Source organism: Monodelphis domestica, chromosome 2, assembly GCF_027887165.1.
Source record: "Monodelphis domestica isolate mMonDom1 chromosome 2, mMonDom1.pri, whole genome shotgun sequence".
Classification (NCBI taxonomy): Eukaryota; Metazoa; Chordata; class Mammalia; order Didelphimorphia; family Didelphidae; genus Monodelphis; species Monodelphis domestica.
The window spans coordinates 265,293,057-265,316,437 of NC_077228.1; the positions used below are offsets into that span (position 1 = coordinate 265,293,057).

The window sequence follows — 23,381 nt, forward strand, 5'->3', positions numbered from 1 at the left end:
AGCTCTTTTGTGTTGGATGTAAGCTAATGTGGGACCAGTCCCACAGGCACAGCTGCGGTGTGGGAAGGGAGGGGGTGGGGACAGTTGGAATTGACACTGCCTTCTAAAAGCATCTCTTCAAGGTCTTTCAGTGGGCTGAAGGGACATGTGTCTGAGGCTCTGTACCTTTTTAGTTCCCTATATCTTGGTTTCCTGTTTTCAGGGTCAATAGAGATGCGGAATTTACCAAGATCCTCTTTGCCTGGCTACCTCATTTCCTTCTTCTTCCTCTTCCTTCTCCAACTTCCTTCCACCTACTCAGGTAAGAAATGTCTGCTCCTTCCTCTGCAAGGAGAACTTTAGATATAAGAAGTCACTTTCTACATCATATTGGAGAGCTAATGTTCCATTGGCTAATTAATCAACTAGTCAACTAGTTGCTTTTTTTTTTTAAGCAAAGCTCTTTATTAAACACAGGGGAGATAAAAAAAAAAGAGTAAGACAGAGGGCTCTTGACTCTCAAGTCTAATGAAAGAGTATCACCTCCCTTGGTAATCTTCAAGTCTAATTCACAGAATCTTTGCCTTTAAGAAGTTTGTTGTCTAACCAAGGGCAACTATAAAACTGTAAAAGAAGTCATGAGTAATCAATCATAAAGTAACATATATATGTATATAAAATGTCAAATAATATAGTGAATCAGAATCCAAAAATGCTTATGAAGATACAGAGTAGAGACCAGATGGTAATAAACTAGGATGTCTTCCTGCAGGAGAGAAATGAAGTGTGTTTAGAAGGAGAGGGGGCCATAAATTAATAAAGGAGGGCATCTAAGGCAATTTTACATGAGCAAAGCTTTAGAGGTTAAAATGGGACATGGAAAAAGTGCAGATTAGAGTTGAAGAATCAAAATGAGAACTGTTTTCAAAAAGAAGTTAATAAAGGACTCTTCAAGGCTAGGTTAAAGAGTTTGAATTGAATGAGAAAACAAAAAAGGGGGCAACTCTGGTTTCTTAAACAGTTAAAATGATTAAAAGGGCAAGAGAGCATCTTGATCATTATAAATTTATATTTATAAATACATATATATGTATTTAAAGATCAAAAGTGGATGCTTGAGGTCTCTTCTGGATCTTAGATTCTGCTTGGGAATTTAGCACCTCCATCTTCCCCTGACTACACCACCTGCATTTACTACCATTCTTAGGTTTCCCTCTGATCCTTAATTTCTTCTTGATGTGCTGAACAGGACAATTCAGAGTAATAGGACAAGATCACCCAACCCAGGCCTTTGTAGGGGGTTTGATTGAGTTGTCATGCCACCTTTCACCTGCTAAGAATGCAACAGGAATGGAGATCGGCTGGTATCGGTCTCCCTTTTCTCGAGTGGTTCACCTCTATCGAAATGGAAAGGATCAAGATGCGGAGCAGGCACCTGAATACCGGGACCGAACAAAACTGGTAAAGGATGCCATAGGAGAAGGGAAGGTGACCCTAAGGATCAAGCATGTGAGATTCTCCGATGAGGGAGGTTATACCTGCTTCTTCCGAGATCACTCATACCAAGAAGAGGCAGCAATGCAGCTAAAGGTGGAAGGTCAGGCTTTATTTGATATTAAATGTTATCTTTTTGGTAGCTGACACTTTCTTTTGAAATTTCATTTATCTTCTAATGGTTGAACCAACGGGAAAAGTGAGCAGTGAGGGCATAATCCAAAACAACAAGTAATTGCAAATATAATCAGTTTTTATTTTTGCATCAATAAAAGCTGAGCAAAGACACAAATTGTTCAAAGCATCCATTCTCTGACTTTTTAGGAAAGTGGTTTTTTTTTTCCTAATTGGTCAAATTCTATCAACAAATGCCATATAAAATTAAATTATTTTAGTGGAGTTTTGTTTTATTGAGACCTTTACTAGAAATCATACTACTAGTCTCCAGGAACTATAGACAAAAACAGAGCTAATATATGGTTTCTCTATAGGGAATTAAAAGATGAAAAGAAATACTGTAAACCTAGTAGAAAGAAAAGAGGTATCATACCCATATCTTTCTCTATACCCTTTCCCAACCTCTGGACCATTTATTTTATTTTTCTTTTTTAACCAAGATTTTACGTCTTTGGTCTGGTTTATATATAGACAATTTACTCAATGCTATTATAAAAAAAATCTAAAAAACATATAGATATCTTCCTTCTTTCAAAATGGTATTCAAGCTTAAACTCAGAAGCAATTGATCCTTTTTTTAAAAGGACCATAATTACCACTATCTTGGATATAAATAATCTGTTAGGTCTTCTACAAAGAAAGTGCCACTAACTTTATAATAAATAAAATCAAATCTGTTCCACACAAGATAATGTTTTCCAGATTTTTTCAGATATCAGCAGAGGTAATATAGCATAGTAGACCTGGGATCAGAGTGATTAATCATAATTTAATGTAAAGAAGGATTGATTTGGAGTAAGAGAATCAGAGTTGATAGTCCTACTACTTACTGACTGTGTGATTTCAGGCAACCTAATGGCCTCATCTGTAAAATGTGGGGGTTGGACTAGATAAATTCTCTTCCAACTCTTAATCTCAGATCTAGATCATTCCTTAATTGAAAAGTGCTACAATATAAAGGCAGCATGGAATAGTAAATAGATAGAGTGCTGAATACAGATGAAGGAAGACTAAGGTTCAGATCCAAACTCTTTTATGCTATAAGTGGACAAAACACTTCATTCTGAGATTATTTCCTCATTCTCACAATGTTTTTGTGAAATTCAAATGATATCTCCTTTATATCTTCTTCTGTCTAGGTTTTTGTGTCACTGCTCTATCCTGGTTCTCCTCCTGCCTGACTGACTGCTCCCTTAGATATTCATCTAGGCCAGTGATGGTGAACCTTTTAGAGACCATTTGCCATGCCATGCCCCCCTTACCCCATACAGGGAAGGGAGAAAATTCTCCCATTGGGTTGCTGGGTGGAGGGGTGGGTGAAGTGAGGAATGTCCTCAGTGAGTTTGGGGGGGGGGGGAGGAGGGAAGTGGCCCAAGTGCTCCACCATTGGTTCAACATCACTGATCTAAGTCATATTTGCTAGCTACAGGGCTCTATCCTGGACCCCTTTCTCTTTTCCCTCTATAATATTTCACTTGGTTATCTCATGGATTGGATTACATTATTAACTCTATCCTAATGATTCTCAAATCATTTTTGTTGTTGTTCAGTTGTATCTAATTCTCTATGACCTCATTTGGGATGTCTTGGCAAAGATGCTACAGCATTTCCTTCTCTAGCTTGTTTTTACAGATGAACAACTGAGGCAAATAGAATTATATGACTTGCCCAGTCACACAGTTACTTTATCTAGTGTTCTCTCCACTGTATCACCTACATGCTACTGATCTACTTATCTAGCCCTAATATCTCTCCTTTCCTCCAGTCTTGCACCTCTGACTGCCTATTGGACTTCTCAATTAATTGTTTACACACATCTTAAACTCAACATGTCCAAAATTAAACTTATCTTTTCTCCCAAGGTCTTTCCTCTTCCTAACTTCCTATTTGCTTTCAAGGGTTAGCCACTATCCTCCCAGACAACTTGGCTTATAACCTAGATGTCATCCTCAACTCTTCACCCCTACCCCACTTCCCATATATAATCAAGTCCTATCCATTCTACCTTCATAATAGCTCTCATATGTGTTGCCTTCTTTCTTTTGATGCTGCCACCACCCTGGTTTACCCCCATCACGTCCTACCTAGACTATTGTAATAGTCTTCTGGTTGGTCTCCCTGCTACAAGTTTCTCCCCACTTTATTCCATGCTCCAGTCAGCTTTCAAACTGATCTTTCTAAAGTGTAAGACTCACCATGCCACCCCCTCTTCCTTAATCAATAGATTTCAATGATTCCCTTTCATCTCCAAGGTGAAATATAAAGTCCCCTCTTTGGACTTTGAAGCCTGCAAAACCCCCTTCCCTTTCCAGTTTTTTAATACCTTTTCCCCCCACATAGTCTTTTGACACTTTCCTCTGCAATTCCTCAAACACAACACTACATATCTTGACTCTGGGCATTTCACAGGTTGTTTCTGTCCTTCATGCCTGGCTTACTTGGCTTCCTTCAGATTTCAGCTAAAATCCCTCCAAGCTATTACCAATCTGTCTAAATCAAAAGCCTTCCCTATTAATTATCTCCAGTTTATCCTGTATATATCTTGTTTGTACATTGTCTTCCCCCATTAGACTGTGAGTTCCTTGAGGGCAAGAACTGGTTTTTGCCTTCCCTACTACTTAGCATACTTCCTGGGCACATAGGAATAAATGCTAGTTGATTGATTAATTGATAATGTTTATAAAGTGCTTCCCAAACTTTAAAGCAATACTTAAATGTCAGTTATTTTTCTTAGAAAAGAGCTGGGCTCTACCACAAACAAATTAAAATGAGCACATAATTCTGAGGAAGTTCCAACAGCAGGGGATGGTTTTATATAGAAAATCCTTCTACCAAAAGACAAGATGGGCACAAGAAAAGAGGTACTTAAAATGTTAAGACATTTAAAATTCATGCTCATGACTCCAAATTGCAATCTGTGTCTTTTTTCGTTTCATACAATATGAAAACTATTTATGGAATGTCAAATCAATGCCATAGCTTCCTTTAATGGACATGCCATTAACTTCTGGTTATACAAAACAACAAATAACCAGTGTCTGATTTCATCTTATTTTTTAAAAATTATTTTTATGTAAATATATTTTAAAAGGGGAGGGATGATATAGAATTCTATTCTTCTTAAAAATGTCTACAACATCAAACCAATTTGCATTAATAAATTTTTTTAAATATTCTTCTAGGGGCAGCTAAGTGATTCAGTAGATAGAGAGCCAGGCCTGCAGGGGGGAGGACCTGGGTTTAAGTCTGACCTCTGCCTACTACTGCCTAGCTATGTGACCCTGGGCAAGTCACTTAACCTCAATTGCCTATCTCTTACTACTCTTCTGCCTTGGAACCAATACCTAGTATTGATTCTAAGGTGGAAGGTAAGGGTTTAAAAAAATTCCTCTGAGTTGTGCAAAAAGGGAAGTAACAGGGATGAGTCAGTCAATCATTCGACAAACATTTATTAAGGGCCTACTGTATGCCAATCATCTAAAAACAAAAATGACCCAGTCCTTGCCCTCAAGGAGCTTACCTTCTGTTGGGGGAGACAGCATGTATGAATATAAGTATTTACAAACTAATGCAAACAAGTTCATGGAGGAAAGGAGGGCAACAGCAGTTGCATCAAAGAAGGTTTCTGACAGATGGTGGCACTTGAGATAGGGAAGGATGTGATTCCATAAGACAGAGATAAGAAGAGGGTGTGTCTCAGGCTATGGAATGGTCAGTTGTGCAAAGATAGAAGATAAAATAGTTTGTGTGAGGAACAACAGCAACCAGTTTGTCTGGACCATAAAGCTCTGGAAGAGGAGGAATACAGAAGGAAGGTAAAAAAGTAGATTTGGGTTAGGTTGTGATGGGCTTTGAAAGCCAAACAGAAGAATTTATATTTCATGCTTGAGGTTTTTCCTAGAATGTGTATGTTATTCGAAAAACTTATCCTCAAGTTTATATTTCATCCTAGTTTATTGAGTAGGGGGAATGACATAGTCAGATATGCCTAAACTGCATTTAAAAACACACACACAGAAAAAGACTTTGTGTGAGATATTAATGAGATTTACCTTTCTCCCCCCACCCCACCCCACCCTCTCCTATTGAATCAGGACTTGGATCTTCTTTCTTATTTTTTATTTTTCTCCATTTTTTTGGAGGTAGATCATCTTTATTGTCTTGGTTAATCATTTTGACAATTCTTTATTGCTCCTTTTAGACTTTTTGTCCCAGATCTACTCTTCCCTGCTCCTTACACACACACACACACACACACACACACACACACACACACACACACACACGCACACACGCACACACGCACACACGCACGCACGCACACACGCACGCACGCACGCACGCACGCACGCACGTGTGCATTCGACTTTAGTAGGGATTACTTTTTTTTTAATTAAACCCTTACCTTCTGTCTTGGAATCGATACAGAATATTAGTCCCAAAGCAGAAGAGCAGTAAGGGCTAGGGAATTGGAGTTAATTGACTTGCCCGGGGTCACACAGCTAGGAAGTGTCTGAGGCCAGATTTGAAACCAGGTCCTCTTGACTCCAAGCCTGGCTCTATATCCACTGAGCCACCTAGCTGCCCAGTGCAGGGATGAATTTAGCTGACAACTCCAGAAACTCCTTTTGGAGTCCTCCCTTTTATCTTCTTCATCTTGTCTTAGAGGTATCAGAGTTCCCTACTCAGGAAATGGCAGTCAGCTAGTATTCATGTTTGTACCTGAGAGGATGGAGATAGCTAGATGAAGGGTTCTTAATGGTATCTGCAATGAATGTTTTTTTCCAAAGCCCCATATTCATCATTCCCACTCCCACAGACTGAGTCACAAGTGCCTTGATTATTTGTTGTGCTGTATTTTGTTTCAAAATAGAGAGGTAGCTTCAAAGATAGCAAGCTGGATTTGGAGGTGGGAAGACATCAGGTTAAAATCCATCCTTTGACACTTATTATTTGTAAGGTCTTGGACAAGTAATTTAACCTATCTCAACCTCAGTTTTCTCGTCTGTAATGTAGTAACAATGATGGCACCTAACTCAAGAGAGTTGTTGTGAGGGTCTAACGAATGTCCAAGGTGTCAAGTACACTGTGAACTATACAAATATTCAGTATTCGTTTAGTCCTGGTTTGAGAATGTAGGCGGATTTTTCTGTCTCAGCTGGTGGGTGATTAGAATGACATGGAGAGGACAGAAGAATTGAAAGGTAAATGCTGTTCCGGGACAGAACAAAAGAGTAGTCAGGGCATGAACTAGTATAACAGCCTCCTCTTCTCCCCTCCCCACGTACAGTGCAAAGCATTACACAATCAAGTACTTTTGTATAGAAAGAGTGACTGTTGTATAGAGCAACCGTAGGGAGCTTTGGTTATACAGGCATGGAGTAGATCCTTAATAAATGTTTATTGAATTCAGTTGAAGTGATTGTTTGTGGTAAAGAATTCACTGTACCCAGACCAACAAAGCCCTATTTCTATGGGCTCCTTTGGAGATATGGAAATAGAAATGTAAGAAAGAACCTTCTTAAATGTGTGCTGCACAGGTGAGTTTATCTGAAAAGATAACATACTGTGAAGAAATGTCAAGCTTTCCCAACTCCTTGATCAATTCCTCTCCTCTGTTCTCTCTGCCTACAGGAAGGTGGCTCATTATTTTGGTTTTAAAAGGTTCCCCCACTGGGTTATATAGACTGCATGCCAAATTAAGAATAGAGACAGTTCTGGGTGTTAACAACGGGCTCCATAAAGTAAAAGAGCTTCTAACTAATAATAAATGCCTTGCTAGGATCATCCATTTGGTGCTAGAAGGGACCACAGAGAGTATGTATTCCAACCTTCTAATCTTATAGATGAGGAAACTGAGGACCAATGAGGTTCAGTGATTTGTCAGGACACCAAAAGTAGCAAGAAGCAGAGCCAATGTCCCCTGACCCCAAACTCAACATTGTGGATTAGGTGGTCATCAACTACATATCATATACATACTACATTTATCTTTTATACTTTTAAAAGGGCGTTCATACTCTTCATCTTTTTTAATTTTTCTAATAAATCTATGAGGGATTCATTTTATTTTTGAGGAAACTGAGGCACAGAAAGGTAAAGTGAATGACCCAGGGTCACAGGGCCACAGCCAATTGTAACTGACAACCTGAATGTAAAGTTGTATTCTCTTCTGGGAAAAAGAAATTTTAAAAAGAAATTTGGGCTACAGAGAGAGATTGTTTTCTTCTTCAGTATTTAAAGGGACCTGATGCAGGTATTTCCTACCTCAGTGAAATCTGATCTCAGCCATGCCTTCTTATCCATACATAACAATGCTGTTCTAATCTGTGATTTTTTTTCTCCCATAAATCCTCCAAAGAGAATCCACACATATATTGGATAAGGTCTTCTAGATCTTTTTACATTTTATGAGTATCAAGGGAACATGTCTATACAACTGTTTTTTGTCCCTTGACCAGTGTACTTCCCTTTTTGATAACACATTTCCTGATTAATATCTCTTATACTACTTCTCAGGAGTACTTTATCATTATAAATATGCTAAAATGTTACTTGTATTCTGATCAAGGACACAAGTAATACCCAATGAAATTGCTCATTGGCTGCAAGAAGGGTGGATGGAGGGGAGGGAGGGAAATAATGTGATTATTGTAACCTAGGAATAATATTCTAAATTGACTAAATAAATTAATTTTTTAAAAAACACTAAAATGTTACTTGTAGTCACCAAGTCTCCCTATTGACCCTTGAGTCACAATTTTAGTCTTTTACAAATTGTGATGTTCCAATATTTTCCAACATACCTCATCACTGGGAAAACATTTGAGTCAAAAAGAGGGGTCTTTGGAGCAGACATTAATTTGGAATTATACATAAGTGTAATCAAATGAACTTTCATTCTCCTATTCAATTTTTTCCTCAACTCTATCTATTGTACTCAACTCAAATATATATAAATTTAGTGGGTTGGTTATTCAACTATATGTCATAATCTGGACATTAATCATTTTTCATTAATTTTGTTTTTCTTTTATGGATTATCTCTTTTTTAAATTCTATTTTATTTTTAGTTCTGAATTCTCTCCCTCTAATTCCCTGTCCCACCCATTGAGAAGGCAAGGAAAGCAAAATCTGTTACAGATATGTATAAAAACAAAACAGGGGCAGCTAGGTAGTTCAGTGGATTGAGAGCCAGGCCTAGAGACAGTAGGTTGTGGGTTCAAATTTGACCTCAGACACTTCCCAACTGTGTTTCCCCGGGCAAGTCACTGAACCCCCATTGCCTAGCCCTTACCACTCTTCTGCCTTGGAACACAGTATTGATTCCAAGATGGAAGATAAGGGTTTAAAAAAATTCCTATGATAAACATATTAAAGAAGGAAGGGAGGGAGGAAGGAAGGAGAAAACATGCTTCAGTTTGTGTTCTGAGACCATCAGCTTTCTATCTCTAGGTAGACAGCATGTTTCATCATGAATCCTTCAGTATTGTGGTTAGTCAGTGTGTTGATCAGTTCCCAAGTCTTTCAAAATTGTTCCTCATTAAAATATTGCTGATATTATATAAATCATTCTCACTTCACTTTGTATCAATTCATACAAATCTTCCCAGGTTTTCCTGAAGCCACCTCCTTCATAATTTTTTACAGCACAAATATTCCATCACCTCCATATGTCATACTTTATTCAATCGTTCCCCAACTGGTGAGCACGACTGAAGTTTACAATTCTTTGCCACTGCAAAAAGAGCTATCATCAATATTTTTATATGTCAGTCCTTTTTCTCTTCCTTTAATGTTCTGAACAGTTTCAGTTTGGAGGACATAATACCAAATGGCTTTCCAGAATGGCTGGACCAATGCACAGCTCCACCAACACTGAATTCAAGTACCTGTTTTTCCACAGTCTCTCCAGAATTTACCATGAATACAATCTCTTTTGAAATGGCATGGGTCTTAGTGAGAAGGCCCTGTAATGTTTTGAAGCTTAATGCAATAGCACAGTATTATCCAGGAAGGAAGAAAGAAAATAAAGGGAAAAAATACTATGTTCCTGGCAATGTACTAAGTACTTTAAACATATTATCTCATTTGATCCTCACAACAGTTCTGAGAGGTGTTATTATCCCTATGTTTCAATTGAGGATAGATAAAAGTTGAATGACTTGCCCAAGGTCACACAACTAGTTAGTATTTGAGGGCAAATTTGAACTCATATCTTCCTGACTCAAAGACAGCACTCTTTGTGCTGCCAAATGTCCCTTACATGAGTTAGCCAACTTCATTCTGTAAGGACTTCAAAGCCATCTTTGTAAAAGGCTTATTGATACCTACTCCCTTTCTGATTGGCTCATTCACTTCAATTTGCCTTCACTTGGGCAGGGCTAAGTTACTAGACATAGATCACTACCATGTGGTAACACTCAAATGCTCTCAAGGTCCTAGGGATAACCCCATTGGAAGGAAGCAAACAGTTACTAAGTGCCTACTTTGGACCAGGCAGTGTGCTAAGCATTTTACAAATATTTACAAATACCTCAAATCATCCTCATTACAGCTCTGGGAGGTAGATGTTACTATTATCCTCATTTTACAAATATCTCTTTGTCTCAATTTTCTCATCTGTAAAATGGGAATCATAATAGCACCTCCCTCCCAGGGTTGCTGTGAGGATCAAATGAGATAATAATTTTTGTAAAGAATTTGGCACAGTGCCTAGGCCATAGTAAGTGTTATATAAATATTAGCTATTATTATTATAAAGTAACTTACTCAAGATCACACAGCTTAAAAGAGAGGCTGGACTTAAACTCAGGTCTTCCCAACTCTGCTCAATAACCATTAACTTAGCAGTAAGGCTAAAGAAATAATACCTTACATATAGGAGCTAATATATGTAAGCATTTTGCAAACCACTAAGCACTACATAAATGATAATTATTATTAATATGCAAAATCAAACACATTTATAAATAAATTACAAAATATATCACCATCTGCATATAAAACTTGGCTGTGTTCTCCCACCAATATGTTCTATATGCATGGGGAAAAATGGGCACATCCACAGGGACCTTTCAGAGAACCACATGATGAAGAAAAACCCTTGTGTTGGGGTAATTCACAACCCTGAAATAATAGACTTTGGTGTAATTAGCCTGTTCAGGATCATCTGCACAATGCAAATCCATTTTTCTGCTGAGTGCTGGTCCTCACAACTCTCCAGCTAGATAAAGCCTCTTCTATACTCCTTATAAGTTCTTTCAATTTACAACCACCCTTAAGAGGGCATTAAGAAAGTGTTAACCTCTTAATGTGAGTAGCGATTCCCTTTAAGCCAGAGACCTAAGCTCCTCAGACTGGCTAGCCTCTGAGCTCATTCACCCAGATGCTCAATTTTCTGACCAGAAAATTGCTCACAGTAGCACACAAACAAATCTGGACACAAAGTTGCTGCAGTCTATTTTCTGCTCAGCTTTTCCTTCTCCAAACGTAGGTGGCAGCAGAATTCAATAAGCATTTAAGAGAAGCTTCATGTCTTGCCAATGGCAGTCCCTGAAGCTCCTCAATGAAATCAATTTTCTCTTCCAAGAATCAAGGAATCACTTAAAGCTGGGGCAGCTAAGTGATGCAGGGGATAGAGTATTGGGTCTGAAGTCAGGAAACCTCATCTTCCTGAGTTCAAATCCAGCCTTGGACAACTTACTAGCTGTGTAACTCTAGGAAAGTCACTTAACCCTGGCCACCTTGAAAATAAAAGAAGGGGTGGCTCAGTGGCTTGGTGGCTCAGTGGCTCAGTGGATTGAGAGCCAGGCCTAGAGTCTAAGAGGTCTTGTGTTCAAATTTGACCTCAGATACTTCCTAGCTGTGTGACCCTGGGCAAGTCACTTAATCTCCATTGTCCAGCCCTTACTGCTCTTCTGTCTTGGAACCAATACAGAGTATGGATTCTAAATGGAAGGTAAGGGTTTAAAAAAAAATTTTTTTTAAAGAAAAGAAGAATGAGTTGAAACCCTCTATCAGCTGACTGCTTCTAACTACCAGAAAACTCCAGCTTTTTAAGCTCCCTGCTGTGGCTTTATTCTTCTCCTCAGATTCAGGAACTTAAATAAAAACCTCTTTGTGCCTTCTCATTAAGGTTGTTGAGTATCAAAATATATCCTGGTTTGGTTTGGAGAATTTTGTTAATTATATAATGTCTATAAAGTACTTTGCAAACCATAAAGTGCTATCTAAATACTACTGATATAAGAAAGAGAAGGAAGAGTAGAATTCTTCTAGCTCTTCATCCTGTGCAACAGAAGTTGGTAAAAAGGGGTTGTGTGAGATGGCTCAGTAGATTGAGAGCCAGTTTTAGAAATGGGAAATCCTGGGTTCAAATCTAGCCTCAAAACACTATCTAATTGTGTAACCCTGGACAAATCACTTAAACCCATTCCCTAACCCTTATCATTCTTCTGCCTTGAAAACCAATGCACACTATGGAAGGTAAGGGTTTAAAAGGGGGGGGTGGGGGCGCGAAGGTGTCACAAAATCCAAAAGTATCTTCATGTGGGAAAGGGAACAATCATTTATTAAGTACCTACATTATGTGCCAGACACTGCGCCAAGCACTTTACAAATATCTCCTTTGATTAAATGTGTTATTTTTGCTTATGTTCTATGAAACTGCAAGATGATATTCCCAAGTGTCCCATAAAAAAGAGTGTTTCTAATTTCTTTAGACATGAGGGAGAAAAAAAAACATTTCCAGGCAGTCTAATATCATTTAATATTTGAAAATTCCTTTGATATTATTATCTTCATCCTGATCTACTACATCACAGAACAAAATGAAAATGGTCTCAAATAAACATTAGAGTTTGTAGATAGAATTCCTCAAATGTGTAGGGTATTAGTATACCCTTGTACTAGTCTTTCCAATCAGCCTGGCAGAAAAATAGAAACCGTGATGTTATAACTTGGGGAGTTCATAGCAAGGATGTTATCTGACAGATTTATTTCTTTAGAGACCTCTTCTTCCAATTCTTTGATCCAGTGAAACTGGCCTTCCCAGTGTTCCTCAAACACACTTCCTCTTCTGACTGGGCATTTTCACTATTCCCCATACCCAAAATGCTTTCCTTCCTCATCTTTACCTCCTGGCTTCCATGACTTCTTTTAAATACCAACTAAAATTCCATCTTCTACACTACAGGAAGCCTTTTTTGATCCTTCTTAATTCTAATGATGTCCCTCTGTTAATTATATCTAACTTGCCCTGTATATATCTTTTTTGTATATAGGTTATTGCATCTTCTGCTAGATTGTACGTTCCCATATAGCAAAGATCATGTGACTTTTGTCCCCCTTTCTTTGTATCCCCAAGTAATTAACACAGAGCCTGGCACACAGTAAGTACTTAATAAATGCTAGCTGACCAACTGAATCTAGACAAGTTCCCTTAGTAGCTATCTGGGAAGAATTACCCTGCCCTCCACTCTATGAAATTCCAACAATAGACCAATATCTCAGTTCTTGTCTTGGTTTTAACCCTAGCCATATCATCTTGCATAACTTCTCTAAGGTGTCAGTTTCTTCATCTATAAAAAGGAGGCCATATGTTCCCTATCCACCCAACCCAGTGGTTGGAAGAGTTGGACAAGTTAAAGATTTGAGAGGATTTCATATAAAATTCTATACATGCTCACTCTTGCCTCAAGCCTTTGCATTAAGTCCCTGAAGGACAGCCTTATGACACAGATTCACTAGTTATATGCGATACTCTTGTTATTAGTTATATTCCTGGTAATTACAAATTTAAAGAGGCCCTGAATATAAGTTGGACTGATAGTTGAAAACTGTTTCACTTCTGAGTAGGGGACACCTACCATTCTGGACTTCAATTTGCAGTACTATACTGGTATGATCTGATCGCATACACAAATAAGACTCAACTTCTTTTTAAATGCTGTTTGGAGAGGCAGCTAGATGGCTCAGTGGATAGACAGGCCTTCAGATATGGGGTCCTGGGTTTAAATGTAGCTGGCCTCAGACACTTCCTACCTATGTGACCCTAGGCAAGTCATTTAACTCCAATTACCTAACCCTTAATCACTCTTCTGCCTTGAAACAGATACTTACTATCAATTTTAAGACAGAAATATTTAAAATAAAAATTAGCACCAACTGGCAGAAGTGGTGGTCCAAGAACACTGAATATAATGTCATGGTTAGTTGGGCTTTTTCTCCCTAATGCATTTCTTGTTTTAGCTAAATTTTTTCTCTTCTTCCTCTTTTCTTTTTCTTTTTTAGTTTGGTTATAAGGGACAGCTTTCTGAGAAGTGTAAAGGGGAGAGATAACAAGGAAAATTTAGGGATTATAAAAACAGAAGATATCAGTATAATTTTTAAAGAAAGAAAATAGATAAAATGATACAATATAAATTATTGTCAAGAATTTTTTTTTAATTGCAGAAGGAATTCTAAGGTCATCTTTAGCCCTGGCATCCTAAAAAGAATTACCCAACAGTAAGGGTCAGTTAGATATGGGAAGTGGTGATTAAAATAAATTTCAGCCTTACCTCCTGTAAGAGAGATTCCCAACTGGGTAAACAGTTTGAAAAAAAAAGCAGTCCCATTAGTGAGAGAGCTCTGTACTTGAAGTCCTAAGATGAGACTTGAATCCCATCTCTTGCATTTGCTATGTGAACCTGGACCAGAAATTTGACTCCTCACTTTTTGCCTATGTAAAATGAGTTGTTTGGACTTAGGTGAACTCCAAAGGATGCCCTAGATTTAAATATTTCCTTCCTGAAGGCAGGAAGAGGAGTGATATGATCTCTCAAGATCACTTCTGGTTTGAAGATATGACAACCACTGTAATAGCAATTTGGGGCAAGTAGATGGCACAGAACTCTGGAATCAGAAAGACCTGAGTTCAAATCCAGCCTCAGACACTTACTACCTGATAACCCTGGGCAAATGACTTAACCCTGTTTGTCTGAGTTTCCTCATCTTTAAAATAAGCTGAAGAAGGAAATGGCAAGCCATTTTTTTTTACCAAGAAATCATTTTTTACCAAGAAATCAAGAAAACTCCAAATGAGGTCACCAAAAGTTGGACACAACTAAAATGATCAAATAATAACAAAAATAAGGGGGCAGCAAGGTAGCTCAGTGGATTGAGAGTCAGGCCCAGAGATGGGAGGTCCTGGGTTCAAATCTGGCCTCAGACACTTCCCAGCTCTGTGACCCTGGGCAAGTCACTTAACCCCCATTGTCTACCCCTTACCACTCTTCTGCCTTGGAACCAATACACAGTATTGATTCCAAGATGGCAGGTAAGGGTTTAAAAAAATAACAAAAATAACAGCAGTTTCAGGACTTTAAATTGCCAGAAAACTAACCTTCAGTGACTGTTCCCCATTTCAGATCCATTTTATTGGCTTAACCATGGAATACTGGTTCTGATTGCTGTCCTGCCTATTCTCATCCTGCAAATCACCATTGGTCTTGGTTTTCTCTACATGCAACACAGACTAAGAGGTATAGTTCTATATGATAGGCCAAGAATAAGAGGGTCAGTAGGCTGAGGATCTTACATATTTTACTCTGCAAAGGGGAAGTCATCAAAACTTGGGCAAATATTTCCTGTGTACTCTCTATGTATGAAACTCCTGATCTTGGCAAAATTGTGAAATAAGCAAAGTTTGATTTTTCATAATCTCAGCATCCCAATTCTGAAGTCTCCCCCCCCAGTTAATTGGTCTCTTCCTCCTCACCTGACCCCCAATTTCTGCTATCACATTCTATCTTGGAATTTGCCACTGTGTCCTGCTCAAATATTTTTAAATGGAATCAAACTATAATTCTAAGGCAAAGTCTATGCTGAAACTAGTTTTAAGTTTAATCTGCATTCTTAACATTTTCTCCATCACTTTTTGAAGTCTAGACAATCAAAAAACAATATATCAAGCCCTGATTTGTAGCTTTTGTCAACTTCAGAGGAGTAAATGCTCACCCTAAAATGTCACAATTGTCTCTATCCAATTCACATCCCTGCAAATGTGTGGGTTTTCAAACCTTAGCCTTAGACTTTGGAGAAAGGAGAAAGTGAAAGAATATGTTTTGGAAACCTAAAATAATGCTTCACAATTAGTAGTCTGCTTTATCTGACCCCTAACCTTTGGGTAGTTTGCACCCTCAAAAAGGGGCTCACATTCTCCTGAGAAAGACATGAAATACATGAAGATTTACAGGGCCATATATCAATCAGTACAAATGCAAAATAATGCCTGCACACTGAGTATCATCAAGTTTCTTGGCCGTGGGTCAAAGTAAAAGCCCAGTCAAAGTGAACTTGGAGTCAATCCAAGGTTTCCTAAGTCCATGGTTTAAAAGAGGGAGATACAATATAAGTAGAATGAAGGGAGTTCCCAGGGAGTAGAGAAGAGGCCTGAGCAAAAATACAAGGATATTGGGAAGAAGTGGTCTTGGGCTCAGAGTCATAGCAAAGCAGGAATCAATGTATGTCTCTGTCTCTATATTTTAGGCAAACTCCAAGCAGAGATTGGTAAGTTCTATGTATCCCTATCTCATTATAGTTCCCAAGATGAATCTAGACAACCCACCCCATAACCCGGCCACAGATTTCAGAAATTGCCTATTTCAATTCCAGTGGGAAGGTATGGGTGGTGGAGACAAATGATTACAGTCTCATAGTCTCACCAACCCACCTCTAAAGCCCTGAGTTTACCAACACATTTTGGAGTAGGAGGAAAAGTACTTGATTTAGAGTTAAAAGATCCAACTTCATATTCCAGTTCTTCAACTTTGGAAAGTCACTTAGCCTCTTTGGGCCTCAATTTCCCCATTTGTAAAACAAAATTAAACTAGATTATTGCTAAAGTTCTTAAGGTTTGGAAAATTCTTCCCTTTTAAAAGACTCCTATGACCTTTCAACAGGCCTTCTCATCCAGGCATCTCCCTTTTGAAAAAGCATCATTTCCCTAGACTTTGTCCACAAAACAGGGGATTCTTCCTTCCATCCCTCCCTATTTGAGAGGCCTCCTGCCTCTCAGAACTGAATAATTACAGGAACAATTTAAAGAAAATAGGTAACCAAATCCTTAAAAGAATAGAGAAGTCCTCCAGGCCTAATGACTATCAAACCTAAACTAATCCTCTATTCCCTTTTGTGTTTCAGAGAATCTTCATAGAACTTTTGGTAAGTTCTCTCTCTCTCTCTCTCTCTCTGTCTCTGTCTCTGTGTCTCTCTATTTCTCTGTCTCTGTCTCTCTCTCCCCTCTCTCTGTCTCTCTTCACCTCCCTCTCTCCCCCCCTCTCCAACCCCCCTTCTACCTATCCCAGTATCTCTGAGTTAAAATTTTGTTTCACCAGCCATGCCTCATCATCTTCATTTCTCAATCACCAGGAATATAAGACAGAAGATAAATGCAAGGGGACTGAGAGTAAAACACAGGGAATAAGAGCAAAGTTAGTTCCCTACACTATTTAATTCAATATGTCATTTTGTATATATAGCACTGCAATGGTCACTGGGATGGGGGGGGGGGCAGGTGGAATGGATATAAAGAAAAGAAATACATGTAATTACTCCACACCAACAATGTAGTCTAATATCCTATAAAGCAAAACAAACTGACTCCCTATAAAACAGTAAAGACTGTAAAGTCAGTGAAGGCTCCATGAGGATGGATTGGGGTTAGTCAAGGAAGGCTTTTTGGAGGAGGAAAATCTTGAATCACAACATGAGTTATGGAATTTTGATCAGCAGAGAAACAACAGAGTTCAGGGGGACATTAGGTTTATATGGACCATAATGAGGAAGATAGGAGCAAAGGAATTACACTGGGGAATGGCTGCTTTGCTTCTGAAGACTCCCTAAGGTTAAGAGCAAGTCATCCTGTGACTTGCCCAACATCTAGAGATCCAGGTCTGTATCCTGGTTCCTCCACTTACTTGCTGTGACCTTGGACAAATCATTCTATCCCTCTGGCTCTCAATTTTATCATCTCCTAAATCAATCAATCAATAAACATTTATTAAGTTTCCAATATGTGCCAAATGAGGGGTCTAAAGTAGTAAGGTCAAACTCAAACATAGTTTATTAGAAAACCATAAATTAGCATTCTCTATATTGTATTATATTTTTATTTATTTTGTTGAAAATTACCAGGGACAGCTAGGTGGCCTAGAGCCAGGCCTAGAGATGGGAGGTTCTGGATTCAAATGTGACTTCAGATACTTCCTAGCTGTGTGACCCTGGACAAGTTACTTAACCCCCATTGCCTGGCCCTTACTGCTCTTCTGTCTTGGAACCAATACACAGTATGGATTCTAAAAGAGAAGTTTTTTTTAATTATAAAATATTTTATAAAAATTTTAATAAAATTATGAAATTTTAAATAAAATCAAAAAAGTTTTATTTAAAATTATTATAAAAATATAAAAAATTATTTTAATTTTATTTTAAATTTTTAAAATTATAAAATATTTGAATCTGTTTTTGGGGTAGAGGCATAGCTAGTTTGTTCTTGAGGCAGTTAGGTAATGCAGTAGATAGAGTGCTAGGCCTGAAGGAAGACCTCATCTTCGTTAGTTCAAATCTGACCTCAGACATTTACTAGCTATGTGACCTTGGGCAAGTCATTTCACCATGTTTGCCTCAGTTCTTCATCTGTAAAAATGATTTCCAGAAGGAAATAGGCAAGTAAACGTCAAATGAAGTCTCATGAAGAGTTGGACTGAATAAATAACTAAATAACAACAGCAATACTGAATAAATAACTAAATAACAACAACAATACCCAATTAAGTTTTAATCCAGTTTAGGGAAGTTTTGCAGGTCTCCATGCTGTCTGGACCAACTGTTGCTAAGTTTCCTTTTTATGCTAATATCCTATAATTCTGAGTTCAGAGGAGGGAAACATAACTGTGTGCTAAGTGGATGAAAGAAGAATTGGAGGACACTTCAGCTGGACCTTGAAGGATGGCAGGATTTTGATAAATTAGCAGGGGTGAGATACTTGCTATGGTTATTATGATCATGCTTAGAAATAAGAGCTATCCAAAAGTGGAACCGGTTGCTGAAGACAGTTCTAGGTTCTGCCTTAGTTGAATTCCTTCGAATGAAGCTCGTATAATCACTTTGGGTGGGGGGAGACAGTTGAAGGTGGCCAGGTTAGAGGGGAGTGTTGTTCAGCAGGTAAGATGGCTTCTGAGGCCCTTCCTCTCTCTGAGATTCCAAGATGCTGATCTTGTGATTCTATATTCAGATCCCTATTTCCTGAGAGTACCCTGCTGGAAGATAGCACTTTTTGTGATTGTGCCAGTTCTGGGGCCCCTCGCTGCCATGATCATCTGTTACAATTGGCTGCATCGAAGATTGGCAGGTAAACTGTCAGAGTAGGGGAACTCCGGGATAATCAAAAAGTAGAGTCCCTTTAAAATAAGATGTAACCTAATCCTATTACCTGCCCTCTAAGGAAGGGGGCAAGAGAAGGGGCAGGAAGGAGGGAAAAAAAGAACAAGATTTTTGGACATCGATAAAGTGAGAATTTGTTTCTCTTGGAAAAGCATATGTATTATAATTTGTTACATATTTCTAACAAATCATATGTATTATAGTTATGTTACATATTATATTGTGTTATGTATTTACAAAATACAAATAAATAGTAACAAAAAGGGAAGAGGGAAATTGGGCCTTGGGGGCCAGGTACTGGATACATAATTGCATGCATGCATAAATGCACACACACACATACACACACTCCTGGGGCACACTTATCAAAATAAGAGAGTAAACATTTCTAGATTCTTAAGCAAGAAGATAGCAATGCTTGATTTCCAAAAAGAAAGAGGATGGGGAGCCTCAGGCTAATCAGCACAGGTTAGGACTTACCTGATCAAGAAATTTAACAGTGACCTGAGTGCTTGTTTCTTTCTGTTTTAGGACAATTCCTCGAAGAGCTAAGTAAGTTCATCTTTCCCCCCATCCATATGTTTCCATGGGTCTCCACTTTATATTTCCCCATCGATGCGACCTCACCTCCATTTCATTCTCCTGAAGTTTGGGGTCCTAAGTCCCTAGGAAGTCCTAATATTCATGACAGAGATTTTCCTAGTATAATCTTGCCATGCAGTAGTTGTTTAATAATAACTAATATTTATGTAGCACATTGAGATTTACTGAAAAACTTTATATATAATAACTCACTTGATCGTCAAATAACCCTGCTATTACTATAATATAAAGTCCTTCACAACCCAACTCCTTCCTATCTTTCTAGTCTTCTTTTTTTTAAACCCTTATCTTTTGTCTTAGAATCAATACTAAGTATACTAAGTACTAAATATTGATTCTAAAATAAAAGAGTGGTAAGGACTAGGCATCCAAGGCTAAATGACTTGCTTAGATGAGGAAACTGAGACTGAGAAAAATTAAGAAACTTGGCCAGGGTCACAAAACTAGTGTCTGAGGAAAGCTGTGAACTCAGGTCATCTTTGTAAGTCTATGTCCTGTGCTCAATCTGCCAACACCTAGATGTCTTTATAATTTAATATTAATTTATGGTAAGTCTTTCCTTCACTTCAGATGATTCCTCCTCTATCCCAGAAGGAAAGCAGTAGGTGGTCTTTCATCTGTAAAAGCATTTCGAAGGAAAGAAATCCCTTACTCTCCCTTTTCCTTGATTCCTGTGTCTTAGGAAGTCTCTTTTTATAATTGCACATTTCATTCCATGTAGGCTCATAGGGTCAAAGATTTAGAGTAAAAGAGACCTTAGAAACTGTCTATTCCAAACTCCTCATTTTATAGATGAGAAAACTGAGGCCCATGGAGGTTAAGTGACAAAGCCAAAGTCACATATCCTAAGTATATTCTCATTAGAGATGAAGAACAACCAGTTACCACCTCTTTTGTGGTAGTAATCCCTTAGAAAAACAATTGGTTGCTACCTGTGTATCCTTGGACAAGTCATATAATCTTAAAGAGTTTTCCTATAGGTACTAAAGAAATCTAAGGCATTACTAGCTATGGTCTCTTCTGGGTCAAGAATTCTAATTTTTCACCTCTACACAATATAAAAATTACTAAATTCTCATAAATGTCCTATATTTCATGACTCAGGTCAAGAGAGAATGAGGGAGTCAGAAGAACAAAGCAGCTCAATTTGGCTAGTTTGGAGTGGGAGGAGGGAAACAGGGAGTCCTAAAAGCAATCAACGGATTAGAAAAAGATTCTACTCTAAGCCAAAGCAGTTCTACCCCATAGGTAGGGAAAGAGACACAATATGCAGTCTTCTCTGCTTCTGTGATGGATGCTGTTGAAAAGGAGTAAATCAGTTGAGAAGCACTGATTAAAGTTTTTTTAAGTTACATTATTTACATACTTTATGGTTTTTATATAGTTCATACCATTTATGTTTACTTATTATATCATTTATTTTATTTATAACTATATGTGAAGTACCATGTTAAGCACTAGGGACAGATAAAAAACAAATACATGATCCTTGCCCTCTGGGAACTTACATTCTAATGAGAACACAAAATGCAAACTTCTTTATAAATGTAAAATATATACAAAATATATAGATGGAATGTAATTTCAGGTGGGAGGCACTCACAGAGGGCAAGGGTCATGATGGGAAAAGCCCTTTAAAGAAGGTAAGATTTAACTGAGTATTAAAAGAATCCAGGGAAGTCAGGAGTTAGGGTGAGGAAAGAATCCCAGGCATTGGGGACAGTCAGCGAAAAAATGGAAGACTGAGTGTCATGTTTGAGGGACGACAACAAAGCTAATGTCCTAATGTCGTTGTATCATAGAGTATATGGAAGAGAACATGACGATAGAAAACCAATGGAACAGCTAGGTAGCACAAAGGATACAGCTCCAGGCCTGAAGTCCAGAAGACCTTGGTTCAAATCTGACCTCGGACATTTCCTAACTGTGTGACCTGCTGAGCAGGTCACTTAAGCTTAATTGCCTGGCCTTTATCATTCTTCTATCTTGGAATGATTCTAAGATAGACTTAATGATTCTAAGATAGAAGGTAAGAGTTTTTAAAAAGTTTAAAAAAAGAAAAGAAAAGAAAAAAAGAAAAAGACTAGAAAGAAAGGAAGGAGCTGGGTTGTGAAGGACTTTATAGTTGAACCCTGAGGTAATAAGAAGCCACTGGGGTTTATTGAATGAGGGCAGGGTCAAGGAAATGACATGATGAGACTCTCACTTTAAGAACATTCTTTTGGCCAAAGTGGAGCATGAACTTCAATGGGGAGAGACTTGGGGCAGAGGGGACCAACTGAAAGATTTGCAGTAGACCAGGGATGAATGTCGGATTTGATTTGCAGAGTGAGTAGGAGGGAGAAATTACTAGGTTGAGAGCCTGGGTGCCTGGGAATATGGTGGCACTCCTCTATAATGACAGAGGAATTAGGAAGAGGGGAGGGTTGGGGAAAGACAGATTTATGTTTTCTACTCTTAGAGTTTGAGATGCCTAAGGGATATCCAGTTCAAGATGTCCAAAAGAGGTTTTCTTTTTCTTCCAGAATACCCCTTTTGAGTGATATTGGCCTCCCCTTGAAGCAACAGTGAAGAGGTGGACCAGCTTGATCCTTCACTGGAGGGCACTGGAGGCTAGCCTACGAGAGAGGTGCACCCTCCAGCACTTTTCTCCCTCAGGATTCCTCACCCACTTGCCAAGAAGAGAAGACATTCAAATTGGCACTTAAACGATCCTTTCTGGACCTCAGGTCCAAGATAGGAAGAATTCTTTCTTCTTTCTAGTCTCTTTTTTTTCTTCTAATGCCTCTCCTTTTGCTCAATCTCTCTCTTCCTTGTTTCTTTCTACAGTTTCCTTTTTCTTTCCATTTCCATTCCCTTTGTTTTCTTTGCCTTTCTTCATTTACCATCCTTTCTCTATCTGGATATCAAATGTAAATTAAGGGCCCAATGAAATGCAAATGAATATTGATTTCCTTCTGCAAAGAGCTAGGGCCTGAGTGTAATGGAGGCAAAAGGAAGAGACCTCATAGACCTAAGAGATGAGGGAGCAGCTGGGCCCTGAAGAGTACATATGGGAGAGTCTCCTGTAGGAACTGGGAGGCCATATACATGTGGAGTTGACCCAAGATTCCTAGGCTTTAAGTTTCTGTGACAATAGCAGACTAATAAGAATCAGAGTGCTTAGGGAATAAAAGTGGTGGAATTCTCAGTTTCTCTTCTATACCTCCTCTTTCTATATGTATCCAATACTCTGTCTAGTCTTCTTTCTCCCTACATCCTCATCTTTCATCCTTATTTCTGTCAATCTCTCATTTATTCAACCACTATTTATTGAATGACTACCATATGTAAAAGAACTGTGCTAGGTGCTGATTAATAATAATACTATCCCCTTTCACTCACCCCATTCCTTCTTCCTTTGTGTGACTCTCCCCTTTCCCCTTTTTCATCCCAACACTGTCCCTTATTAAATCACATAAGCCATAAAGGTGAGCCTATAGACCATGGTCTGCACATCCAAGCTGATCAGACACTCTCATAAAAAAACAAGTGCCAATACTTTGGACTGAAAAAAACATTTACTTATGAGGCTATGATCCACACACCTTTTCTTAATCTCCTATTTGCTTGTAACTGGATTCCCTTCATTTTTCTCCTCACACGTACTCAGAAGTAATCCCACTTATCCACAGACCATGCCAAGGAAACTAATGTTCTAT

At 38.4% G+C, this 23,381-nt stretch overlaps 1 protein-coding gene across 2 annotated transcripts; it reads left to right on the plus strand.

Annotated features, from left to right (window-relative positions):
• On the plus strand, positions 1-23,149 carry MOG (myelin oligodendrocyte glycoprotein). 2 transcript variants are annotated; one of them, XM_007483462.3, is made up of 8 exons: positions 1-301; positions 1,229-1,576; positions 15,063-15,176; positions 16,183-16,203; positions 16,837-16,857; positions 18,929-19,045; positions 19,609-19,629; positions 22,206-23,149. In XM_007483462.3, exons 1-8 carry the CDS (start codon positions 214-216, stop codon positions 22,217-22,219), a joined length of 744 nt encoding a protein of 247 aa, XP_007483524.1. In that variant the 5' UTR covers positions 1-213; the 3' UTR covers positions 22,220-23,149. The 2 variants fall into 2 exon arrangements, with proteins under 2 accessions (XP_007483524.1, XP_007483523.1); XM_007483461.3 differs by lacking the exons at positions 18,929-19,045; positions 19,609-19,629 and having other exon boundaries at positions 12-301.
• Positions 23,150-23,381: the final 232 nt, after the last annotated feature.